The sequence below is a fragment of the Chenopodium album genome, chromosome 13 (assembly GCF_948465745.1).
Source record: "Chenopodium album chromosome 13, dcCheAlbu1.1, whole genome shotgun sequence".
Classification (NCBI taxonomy): Eukaryota; Viridiplantae; Streptophyta; class Magnoliopsida; order Caryophyllales; family Amaranthaceae; genus Chenopodium; species Chenopodium album.
Window position 1 is genome coordinate 9,025,902 of NC_137846.1, and position 13,040 is coordinate 9,038,941.

The 13,040-nt window shown below is 36.9% G+C and overlaps 1 protein-coding gene across 2 annotated transcripts; it reads right to left on the reverse strand.

The window, feature by feature from the left end:
- Positions 1 to 225: 225 nt before the first annotated feature.
- On the reverse strand, positions 226 to 6,844 carry LOC145576236 (mevalonate kinase-like). 2 transcript variants are annotated; one of them, XM_081634021.1, is made up of 5 exons: positions 6,644 to 6,844; positions 5,394 to 5,631; positions 1,977 to 2,230; positions 773 to 1,186; positions 226 to 603 (listed from the first exon to the last, which is right to left on the reverse strand). In XM_081634021.1, exons 1-5 carry the CDS (start codon positions 6,777 to 6,779, stop codon positions 479 to 481), a joined length of 1,167 nt encoding a protein of 388 aa, XP_081490147.1. In that variant the 5' UTR covers positions 6,780 to 6,844; the 3' UTR covers positions 226 to 478. The 2 variants fall into 2 exon arrangements, with proteins under 2 accessions (XP_081490147.1, XP_081490146.1); XM_081634020.1 differs by having other exon boundaries at positions 5,394 to 5,637.
- Between the last annotated feature and the right edge of the window lie 6,196 nt (positions 6,845 to 13,040).

Sequence of the window (13,040 nt, forward strand, 5' to 3'; positions counted from 1 at the left end):
TCCCACAAAATATAACATATTGTTTTCCAAGTACATGTTGTTTAAGCTTAGTGTCCATAATTTAGCAACAATTGTTTAGACGATTTAGGGCCTCATGCAACATGTAATTGGGGCAAAACAACTTGTACATAAGGAATTTAAGCATTGCACCACTCAAATGAAACTAAAAAATAAACAAATTTGATGGTCTTCCAACATCACATAACAATTCTTTCCACGATAAAATTGAAAGGCTGAAAACAACGATAATTTTACATCTTCAAGCTACTCAAGTTTTTGATACCTACATCGAGATTCTCAAATTTAAAGGATTAAAGAGAATTTCGATGCAATGAAATAAAAAATGAGCATGGCAGCTACAATAATGGAATTAATGTACAACATATGGTACAGTGGGAAAAAAATGACTTAAATTGGTACAATCAGAATCAGTCAACAACAATGTTAAGACTCACAATAGCTCCTGAGAATGAACTGCTCAATTCTGGGCATTATCGTTGAAGCAAACCTCCAAGCCATTGCCACCAATTCCAGCAATGAAGCATTGGAAGCCGCAGGATTCTAACTCAGCAACCACTTTATCCACCACAATGCTAGACAGAACTGAATTATATGGGTCAAGGAAAAGGACATTAATTCTGTATAGAAATTAATTGTAAGGGTAACCATCCCTAGCATGAATTCGACTTAATTTGGGTGGCATTTCATCAGTATATAAGTTAAGTGTAAGTATAGATGAAAATCAAGACATTATAATATTTAAAAAGGATACTCGTTGGCAATAGTGTCAGTACACAGCCTCCGCCACCAGCTCCAGTCAGCTTGGAACGTAGCTTGTATTTAAGCGTTGTATGGAGAACCGTCTCTATTGTAGTATGGCTCACTCCCATACACTGAAGCAATCCTTGGTTCATCTCCATTAGTTCTTCCACCTTTTCTTCCTTTTCAGTGGCTGCAATGTCATCAAGAGCCGGCGTTTGTATGATATCAGACAAATCCTTGCTGATGGAGTCAACAGCTTTAAAAACAGAAGCCATTGCCTCAGGGTGGCGCAGTGTCCTTTCTGACACACCAGCAACTAGTGCTTTTGTGTTTCTCCCTACCTTAGTATTTGTAATTAGCATCTTTAATGGTGTATTCGCCTTGAGCCTTGTGATTTCACCTGACCTGAATTGTATCATATTTCCTGCATAACATATCACTGGATGTTCAGTCATCTCCAGACTCAGAGAGTATGTCTATAATGCACAAAACAGGCCATAGAAGATCTGAGTACTAATAGTAAGACCAGGATGTCAAGATGGTGCCTCAATGTTTTCTAAATTTCAAATTGGTGTTCAAGATATATACTTAACAAAAGTAAAGGATATTGTATTGGTTTTACTTTTATACATTGTAAATGTATCAAATTTTGATGTATGGTACTAGTTTTGGTTTGTTAAACACAGTTGAGTCATTTCCTGAACATTTGAGTAACTGCACAACATACTGACAATGAGATGCCTGTCTTATTTAGGTATTGTTGCTTTATTTAATTCCTTCAATACAGGTGACATATTAATGTAGAGGGAATTGAAAGAAGGGCAATTTCAGTCTTAATGTGCGGTTGGGACACTTAATATTCAAAACCCAACAACCAATGGCAGGCCATAGCATGTATTAGTAATAGACTACCCATATAAGGATACCTCACACCTTTGTCAAGCATGTTGGTTTGTAAGACACAACCTTGTACTTCATAGAACATTAAAATAACATAATATCAAGAGCCAGTCTTTGGTAAGGTAGTTTTAGAGTAACTTATTGTGAGACATAAAAAGGTAAAAAGATAAGTCATCCTTATTACTCCTATAAGACAGTTTTAAGAACCAAGGATAATATCATATCAAGAGAAAATTACCTCAATGCCTTTTGATAGAAATTTAAAAGAAACATAAGATTGGCATTGCAAGAATCTACGGAATAGGATGACATACCATAGGTGCTTACTGTATTGTCAATGCCAGATGGTCTTCCGTGAATTATCTTTTCGCCTTCAAAAGCCCATTTGTTTACCAGGTCAAGCTCGCTATTTTTCAAAGCTACCCAACCTTGCTGACTATAGTCAAGCTCACAAGATTCTGACAATGCAAGAAGGGCACCTGAAAGTGCTACACAGAATGCAGCAGATGAACCCAAGCCTGCACCTAGAGGAAGTTCAGATGTCACAGTCACTGTTGCAGGTTTGTACCTACAATACAAATATAAGTTGAGAATTCAACCATTGGTAGATATAAACTGCTTAACAAAACTAAATGTAGGGTAAAAACAGCACAACAATATTGATTGCATGGATTTGCATCTAAGAATGCGGCTTTCTTCAGCAACATATGATTGGAGGAGTAAGGGACAATATCACAAACATACCCTTGGGTAAAGCTGGGCGTGGGCCGGGTCAGCACGCGGGCGGCCCGGGCACGGCACGAGGATGGCCCGGCACGGCACGGCCCGCCGGCAGGCCCGGCCCGGCACGATGGCACGCCCCTCGTGCCTCGTGCGGGCTGCGGTTAAAAAAAACCAAAAAACAGCCCGGCACGGCACGAGCCCGGCCAATAGCCCGCAGGCACGGCCCGCAGGCACGGCCCGCAGGCACGGCCCGCAGGCACGGCCCGCGGGCTAACGGCTATAAGGCTGGTTGTGTTTTCCCTCCAACGGCCATAAACGGCCATAAACGGCTATAAACGGCTATATTTTCACCTATAAATACCACCCTAAACTTCCAATTCTTTCCACAACTCAACTTCTCATCTCATTCTCTTACTCTCTTATTCTCATAATCTCATTATTCTCATATATTATAATTTATAAATTATAATCTCTTAATATTTCTTAATCTCTTATTCTCTTATAAATTTTACATTTTTAATATTATTAGTCTACTACCAAAAAAAAAAAAAAATACTTTGTTATATTTACATTCGGGAAATTATAATTTCGGGAAATTATAAATTCGAGAAATTATAAATTTGGGAAAGCGTTGAAGCGTCGTTGTAAGATCTAACTCAACTTTATTTTAATTTGTTATTGTTATTGTTATTATTATTGTTGTTATTATTATTATTATTATTATTATTATTATTATTATTATTATTATTATTATTATTATTATTGTATACTTGGAACTACTTAATTACATAAAAACTAATTTCTATTTTATTTCAAATTGCTTGAATACCCCCATACGGCCTTTAATATTTCTAATTGTATTATGAGTGCTCTTGATGAATATTGTCTTAGGGACAAAATCATGTCCATGACGTTTGATAATGCAACATCCATGACAGCTAGTGCTAATCTAATTAAACCAAACTTGCATAATGTCATAATGGATGGAGATGCATTACATATTAGATGCATTTGTCATGTTTTAAACTTGTGTGTTAAGGATGGACAAGAAGCAATTGGTCCATACTATTCCAAAATTCGAAATGCTGTTTTGTCTATTATGTCTTCTAGCAGTAGGTATCAGGAATGGAGGCGATATCTTAAGCAAAATAAGATAAAGCCTATTAGAATTAAAACGGATTGTCCAACTAGGTGGAACTCCACCTATGACATGTTGAGTCAGGCACTTTCGTATAGAGTTCCATTTTCATTGTTTTACAATAATAAGTATCCACAATTCATGATAGCAGACTCCGATTGGGATAATTGTGAAAAATATATGCAATTTTTACAATTATTATATAGTATGACTCACTGTTTTTCTTCTGTTTATGTTCCTTGCATTCATTCTTTCCTTCAAAATGCATGTTTATTTGCTCAACTTCTTTATGAACATCGATCACAACAAGATTACAATGATTATGTTCCACAAATGGAGGCTAAATGGCGTAAATATTACACTAAGCTTCCTATGGTTTATATGTTTGCTTCTATTTTAGATCCTAGATCAAAGTATGATGGCACATTTATGCTAATTGATATTTACTATGAATGCATGCAACTCGGTGATGGTGTCGAACAATATAAAAATCATGTGAAAGATAAATTTTTTGAGTTATATAGAGTTTATGAATCTAAATATGGAACCGTCACTCATTTTGCCCCTTCTCAAACATCCAAAAGCGTAAGTAAAACGGGCAAAAGTTTGGCGGCCCAAGCTGCTAACATGTTATCTAAGTTTTCAGGTAGTGGATCATCATCAAGGCGAACACAAAGCGATGTTTCGGAGTTGCAAATGTACTTAAACTACGACTTCATGAAAGGCTTGGACGAAGATTCGAGGTTGGGGATGGACATCCTAGATTGGTGGAAATCCCAAAGCACAAAGCATCCAATTTTGGCGGCAATGGCACGTGATATTTTCAGCATCCAAGCCTCCTCCGTTGCCTCGGAACGAGCTTTTAGTGCTTCGGGAAGGGTTCTAGACGATAGAAGAACAAGTTTGAAGCCCGAAACACTAGAAATGTGTGTTTGCTTGAAGGATTGGATGGATGCCCAAGAACGCATCCAAGATCGTACTTTTACGGCCAACGACAACATCGATGGTTCCGATCGTTCTGGTTCAACTAGCTCCTCCGCATTAGCTAGTGAACATGAAGCCGAAGATGAAGACGAAGAAGATAATGAAGACCTTGATTGAAGATTACCAACAACTCGAGAATTAATATTAATTAGCGAAAATTCTAGTATTTCCTATGTACTCTATTAATTAGTGAAAATGTTAGTATATCCTATGTTGGCTATGTACTCTATTAACATTAGCCGTATAATAAAATAACAAAATAAGTTATTCATCAATTATTGTTAGTTGTACACTTGTACTTCATATTATCTTTTACTTAATAAATTTTTATGAATGAATTTTTTCAACTTTTAATTTTATGGAATATGTTATATTGTTATTTAATTTTTGTCTAATACTTATATAGTTATATGAATAATATGATATATAGTAAATTATGAATGAACAATAAATATTAATATAATTTAAACAATATTTAATATAACTTAACTCCATAAAAAATTTAATAATTATTATATTCAAATATTAAATTGTATAATTATTCAATTCAATTTTTTCTTTCATAAAAAAAATTCAAGTTTTTTTAAAGTTTTTTTTAATTTTTTTTTTTAAAAAAAAAAAAGAAAAAAGGGTAAGCCGTGGCCCGTGGGCCGGCACGGCCCGCCTCCACCGTGGGCCGGCACGGTGGCCGGCACGACGGGCGGCCCGGCACGGCACGACCGGCACGGTGGGCCGTGCCGTGCCGTGGACAGGGATGCTTGAAGGCAGGCCCGGCACGGCACGGCCCGCCTCCACCGTGGGCCGTGCCAGGCCCGGCACGACACTGTACCAGGCCCGCCTAGGCACGGCCCACGGCAGGCCCGGCACGGCACGTGCCCAGCACTACCCTTGGGTGTTGGTGTATAGCCAGATAAAGGCCAACACTCCAGAAGTCAATGTTATTTTTGCCTCTGGAATATTTTGCCCTTCATAGAGTGGTGCCATTGACTTAAGGGTTTCTGATGAACAAGATAAGGGTGTCGAAGGTGAAGGGCTGTCAAAACCTGGAAGTACTTCTTTGATTCTTCCTATTGGCCAGGAAAACTCTAGTTCCATGTCATTGAGCTCAAGCTTAAGCGTATCACCTATTTCTGTACAAAATCAGGACAGCTAAATAATAATAAAAAATAAAAAATAAAAAATAAAAATAAAAAAAAAGAGCCCTTTAATATCTATGTATTGACAGCAAATTGAACAAAAGGCAGTAGCAACAACTGAAAAGCAAGGCTTTTGTCACAAAAGCTCTTTGGTAGTTCATTGCCCAAAAGAACCAATGAAAAAGAATTATTTTTACGGAGTATTCTTTTCATAACGATGAAGGTTCGGATGTTTTTGAACTGCTCAAAAGTCCAAGAATGAAATCAATAAGGCATCACAAACATTGCAAAATGATGACTAGAAATCACTTCAATACCACCTAGCATATGGCAATTCATACATGCCACCACCATCAATTCCCTGGTTCAAAATCATAATTTCCTTGGATTTTCAAATCGAGACATTAGTTTTAATATGTCTCATTATGACAATAACTTCACCCCTTGATCATGTGCATTATCAGAATTTCTTCAAAGTTTCAAAACAATTTTTTTTTTTTTTTTTTTTTCCAATTTTGGGCATGCCATATAGGCATATAGCTAGTTAGTAATCAATGATAACGAACGAGCCCTTAGTTTTCACAGATTTTCCATCGCTATTAAGCGTAAATCACTTGAAAACAAATCACTCCAAAGTTATCCTATCACATAATTATACTTTCCAACAACCATTTTAACTATACATTCTCTAGTTACAATTCCACCCAAAATCCATCATTAAAGCTAACTTTCAATTTTCAAACACAATTAACTAGAAAAACTCATTTCCCTACTCATTATCAAAAAGCTTGAATCAATACAATGAGCAATTTACCATTACAATCACACTAATCTAAATCCAACTACCCAAATACACATTATCCAAGAACTAATTGACCCAATTCAAAAAACATAAACTTGATCAAAATCAAACAAAGAGAAGCACATTTTATGTCAAAATTACTGAATTGAAATCATGAACAAGCAGAAATCAGAAAGAGGAGAGAGGGGAAAATGTTACCGTGGGAAAAGAGAATAGATACGGAAGTGTAGAGATTAATGGAGGCGGCGACGGCGGTGGATCCATGAACGACGGCGTATTCTCCGGCGAGGATGATTTTTCCGGGAGCTCTGGCTCTGACCTCCATTCTACCCATCTCTTTCACTCTGATTTAGAGAGAGAGAGAGGGGGGTGTGTCAAGGTGTGATGGTTGTTGGGAGTCGTTTTTTGTGCTAACTATATATGCAAAATATTTCCCACGAGTAGGGGTGTCAATCGGTTTTGCGGTTCGGTTTTTGGTTCGGTTTATCGGTTTTCGGTTTACAACGGATCGGTTTTTAACGGGTTGGAATTATTATCGGGTTAGTTCGGATCGGTTTTAAATAATTTCGGGTCGGTTCGGTTAGGTTTGTTTTTATTACAATTTCTTTTCGGGTCGGATTCTAATCGGGTTGGGTTATAACTGGTTCGGGTCATAATCGGTTCGGGTTAAAGTCGGTCGGTTTAAAAACGGTGTTTGTCTGTTTAAAGCGGGTTATGGGTCAAAACATATCGGGTCCTAATCGGGTCGGGTTGCAATCGGTTCAGGTCATAATTGGCTCGAGTTGAACTTAGTCGGTTTGACAACTGGTTTTGCCAGTTTTGAACGGGTTACGTTAACGTATATATCCTAGTATATCTTCAACATTCTATAATTAGTTATTCCAATAGCTTTAATTAAGTCCCTTTTCTGTATAAAGATTTTCAGGATCAAATAATAATAACAAATCTAGAGTTAGCTTTTAGATTTTTTTAATACAATATAGTGTTCGGCTTTAAGTTACAGGTTGTAAACGATTTGGGTTTGTCGGGTTTTAGTCGGGTTTAATCGGTTTCGGTTTACAATGGGTCGGGTTGCTATCGGGTTCGGAAGTACTCGGTTCGGATTGTTCTCGGTTTCGGGTTGTATCAGTTCGGCTTGATAATGGGTACGGTTCATTAACGGTTCTCAAACATTCGGATCGGTTCAGTTTCAGGTTTTAAAAAAACGGGTCGGGTCGGTTTATGGTTTTAAAATAACAGGTTCATAGCGGTTCGGTTCCTTTTCGGAACAGTTCGAAACGGTTTGGATTCACCAGTTCGGGTCGGTTTTTGACAGCTCTACCCACGAGGATTATTTGCATTGGGGGTGAGGGTCTCGATTCTCGAGTGCGTCGTAAGGCTTTGTTTGATTCATCTTATTTTCTTTAAGATTATATGAGTATGAACTACTTTGTATTAGACTATTATAAGGTAATACTCTTTTCATTTCTAGTTGAAAGTGAATAAAATAATAAGATGGTGGTATTAATAGAATTGTGAGGTTTGATTGGTTAAAGTGAATGTAAATGGAAATTTTGATTTGATTGATTAAAATAGGGATATATAAACAGATTAAGGTGAAATGAGACTTTAATTTGCGATTAGATGGAGTAGTTGTAATCTATATTATTATTTCTAAATTGATATTATCTGAAATTTATACCTTTTAAAGTGGACATGTTGTATCTTATTTGATTTCAAAAAAATATGAGAAAATTATTATTGGATTGAACTTTGGATTTGCTAGGATATTTGATTAGTCTAAGATTGCCTACCTAGTAAATGAATTTCAACTAGCTACCTAATATTGTAATTCAATTTTCTTTGATAATAGTACATAAATAAGATGTTTTAGATGTCATGATATATTTAATATCTAATTTACAAATCTCACATGTTGATAAATCGAAACAAATCCAAAAACAATGGACATTTTTTCATAAATGGCGAGCCAAACACGCTGCACGGCCCTTCTCCTCGTGCACCACGAGTTAACATCAAGTGGGACCCACGTCCTAATGTTTACGTTTGGGTTTTGACTTTTCACCCAAATATCATACGAAGTATAATTCATATGGGCCGTGCGGCCCATGTCCTTTTACTTCCCGAAAAAAAAAAAAAAAAAAAAAAAAAAAAAAAAAAAAAAAACTCTATTCTTGAAGTTTTTTCTAACTAGTTGTGCCATTATGTGACTATTATAGTCCTCTTTTTTGACCAATGAGTAAGATTTAGGAAGGAAGAAGAAACAAGCATTCAGTTGGGTGACTAAGGAGTCAAGTAAAAGTCGAAAGAACTTTACAAAACAAATGGAATTAAAACGGTAGATTTTCACGAATTAAAGGGAGTTAGAAAATCCTTGTTAATATAGCATATTAACATAGCACGTTTATATGGGGGTATACTTGACTTTTTCGCGTCTTTAGTAAGGGCACAATTGTAATAACGGGTCAGGACCTTTAACTTCCACTTAACTGACGTTAACTCCTCCTTATTGTCACAGTCCCGTTCCGTAAACAAATTCCGTTGCGCTCTGGTTGTTGTTCCGTTCTCCTGACTAGCCTCCATAAGAAGGTGCAGGATCTGTTGTAGTCTCAATTCGTATTGAATCCAGCATCAATAGTGGGCGTTAGATCTAAATTTGAATTCTGGTCTATTCAAATAACAGTTGTGTCGGAACTTTGCCAGGTTGCTATGTTTGTGGAGTTGCGGCGACTGCGAATTATCAAGTTAGGGTTTTCACAACGTGGTTGCGCAGCGACTGAGCACTGTGCCGTTTGCGGCGACGAAGGAATGTGTTATAATTTCAAGTAGGCAGCTGATTATACTTTAATTAGTTGGTGATACTATTGTTGCAGCGATTATAGTTAAATAATTTGGTGATTGATTGTGTTATTTGCATCTTTATTTGTATTAGATGGGTTAATTGAATTGGTGTCGGACAATTTAATGCTACAGCCCTACAGTGTAATTGAGTCACTATTTGAATGTATGCAAATGATACAACATTTTTTTTTTTTGTGCTACAGGATGAATTGTGTTTCTTTAATTTGGTTTATTGCATGTGTAATTGTATGACTTTGAAGTTTTGAATGCTACCAATGCTAGCGTTTCATGGAGTCAGACCTTCACTGCACTACACACATTGGTTATTTGAGCCAAACAACCATCCAGTACTCGTATAGGTAGAAGTCAAGGCATTTGAACAAGTGTAAAGACAAAGCAAAATAATGCAAGTAGTAATCACTCTGACAGATTATGGGTGGGCAGAACAAGTATGTGTAAAGACATTTGAATTCACAATAAGGTTGATAGCATAACATTTGCTCAATTTCAGATCTTCAGCACCAAATAAGCTCAGAATTTTTTTTCCGAAATCACTCCAGTACGCTGAAGACCAAATACGAGAGCTGACACTGGAGAGAGGAAGAAGAAAGAGTTTTACAGAACGGGGTTCCATTGAGTTTGACAATACGAAATATCAGGCCTAACCGAATTCAAAACAAACGTTAACTTTTGTTCCTACAGTGAAGTTACCTGCCAGCTCAATAAATAGATGGAATAACAATAAAATAATAGCAGCAACCCATCATAATTGCAACTTTGCCACTATATTGACATATTTTGTTAATATGCTATATTAACTGGGCAGCCCTCGGAGTTAGAAAATCCTTGTTAATATAGCATATTAACAGAGCACGTTTATATGGGGGTATACTTGACTTTTTCGCGTCTTTAGTAAGGGCACAATTGTAATAACGGGTCAGGACCTTTAACTTCCACTTAACTGACGTTAACTCCTCCTTATTGTCACAGTCCCGTTCCGTAAACAAATTCCGTTGCGCTCTGGTTGTTGTTCCGTTCTCCTGACTAGCCTCCACAAGAAGGTGCAGGATCTGTTGTAGTCTCAATTCGTATTGAATCCAGCATCAATAGTGGGCGTTAGATCTAAATTTGAATTCTGGTCTATTCAAATAACAGTTGTGTCGGAACTTTGCCAGGTTGCTATGTTTGTGGAGTTGCGGCGACTGCGAATTATCAAGTTAGGGTTTTCACAACGTGGTTGCGCAGCGACTGAGCACTGTGCCGTTTGCGGCGACGAAGGAATGTGTTATAATTTCAAGTAGGCAGCTGATTATACTTTAATTAGTTGGTGATACTATTGTTGCAGCGATTATAGTTAAATAATTTGGTGATTGATTGTGTTATTTGCATCTTTATTTGTATTAGATGGGTTAATTGAATTGGTGTCGGACAATTTAATGCTACAGCCCTACAGTGTAATTGAGTCACTATTTGAATGTATGCAAATGATACAACATTTTTTTTTTTTTTGTGCTACAGGATGAATTGTGTTTCTTTAATTTGGTTTATTGCATGTGTAATTGTATGACTTTGAAGTTTTGAATGCTACCAATGCTAGCGTTTCATGGAGTCAGACCTTCACTGCACTACACACATTGGTTATTTGAGCCAAACAACCATCCAGTACTCGTATAGGTAGAAGTCAAGGCATTTGAACAAGTGTAAAGACAAAGCAAAATAATGCAAGTAGTAATCACTCTGACAGATTATGGGTGGGCAGAACAAGTATGTGTAAAGACATTTGAATTCACAATAAGGTTGATAGCATAACATTTGCTCAATTTCAGATCTTCGGCACCAAATAAGCTCAGAATTTTTTTTCCGAAATCACTCCAGTACGCTGAAGACCAAATACGAGAGCTGACACTGGAGAGAGGAAGAAGAAAGAGTTTTACAGAACGGGGTTCCATTGAGTTTGACAATACGAAATATCAGGCCTAACCGAATTCAAAACAAACGTTAACTTTTGTTCCTACAGTGAAGTTACCTGCCAGCTCAACAAATAGATGGAATAACAATAAAATAATAGCAGCAACCCATCATAATTGCAACTTTGCCACTATATTGACATATTTTGTTAATATGCTATATTAACTGGGCAGCCCTCGGAGTTAGAAAATCCTTGTTAATATAGCATATTAACAGAGCACGTTTATATGGGGGTATACTTGACTTTTTCGCGTCTTTAGTAAGGGCACAATTGTAATAACGGGTCAGGACCTTTAACTTCCACTTAACTGACGTTAACTCCTCCTTATTGTCACAGTCCCGTTCCGTAAACAAATTCCGTTGCGCTCTGGTTGTTGTTCCGTTCTCCTGACTAGCCTCCACAAGAAGGTGCAGGATCTGTTGTAGTCTCAATTCGTATTGAATCCAGCATCAATAGTGGGCGTTAGATCTAAATTTGAATTCTGGTCTATTCAAATAACAGTTGTGTCGGAACTTTGCCAGGTTGCTATGTTTGTGGAGTTGCGGCGACTGCGAATTATCAAGTTAGGGTTTTCACAACGTGGTTGCGCAGCGACTGAGCACTGTGCCGTTTGCGGCGACGAAGGAATGTGTTATAATTTCAAGTAGGCAGCTGATTATACTTTAATTAGTTGGTGATACTATTGTTGCAGCGATTATAGTTAAATAATTTGGTGATTGATTGTGTTATTTGCATCTTTATTTGTATTAGATGGGTTAATTGAATTGGTGTCGGACAATTTAATGCTACAGCCCTACAGTGTAATTGAGTCACTATTTGAATGTATGCAAATGATACAACATTTTTTTTTTTTTTTGTGCTACAGGATGAATTGTGTTTCTTTAATTTGGTTTATTGCATGTGTAATTGTATGACTTTGAAGTTTTGAATGCTACCAATGCTAGCGTTTCATGGAGTCAGACCTTCACTGCACTACACACATTGGTTATTTGAGCCAAACAACCATCCAGTACTCGTATAGGTAGAAGTCAAGGCATTTGAACAAGTGTAAAGACAAAGCAAAATAATGCAAGTAGTAATCACTCTGACAGATTATGGGTGGGCAGAACAAGTATGTGTAAAGACATTTGAATTCACAATAAGGTTGATAGCATAACATTTGCTCAATTTCAGATCTTCGGCACCAAATAAGCTCAGAATTTTTTTTCCGAAATCACTCCAGTACGCTGAAGACCAAATACGAGAGCTGACACTGGAGAGAGGAAGAAGAAAGAGTTTTACAGAACGGGGTTCCATTGAGTTTGACAATACGAAATATCAGGCCTAACCGAATTCAAAACAAACGTTAACTTTTGTTCCTACAGTGAAGTTACCTGCCAGCTCAACAAATAGATGGAATAACAATAAAATAATAGCAGCAACCCATCATAATTGCAACTTTGCCACTATATTGACATATTTTGTTAATATGCTATATTAACTGGGCAGCCCTCGTTGTTTTTTACATACACCCGAGTACAAGTATAGATAGATAGCTGCATTAAGGTGGCTATATTTTGCTGATTTGATATTTCTTTCTGATTTTAAAAAAAAAAAAAAAAAAAAAAAAAAAAGAGCAGAATAATACCTACTAATACGGGCAGACAGCCAGACGCATATAAGAACTTTCAGCGTTGTTGGTGTACTAATAAATGAAAATCAGGGACACTCAACAAGGCAACATAAACCTACTCAGACCACACATAATCAATCCATCAATGATACAAAGAATTACATAGTTATTTA

Bases quoted from the DNA above. Each gene is read 5' to 3' on its own strand.
- LOC145576236 (XM_081634020.1), bottom strand. From the start codon at position 6,779: ATGGGTAGAATGGAGGTCAGAGCCAGAGCTCCCGGAAAAATCATCCTC. The intron at 1,187-1,976 runs GTATGTCATCCT...TATGTTATGCAG, and splicing joins CAATACAGTAAGCACCTATG to GAAATATGATACAATTCAGG. The intron at 604-772 runs GTATCCTTTTTA...CATATAATTCAG, and splicing joins ACTGACACTATTGCCAACGA to TTCTGTCTAGCATTGTGGTG.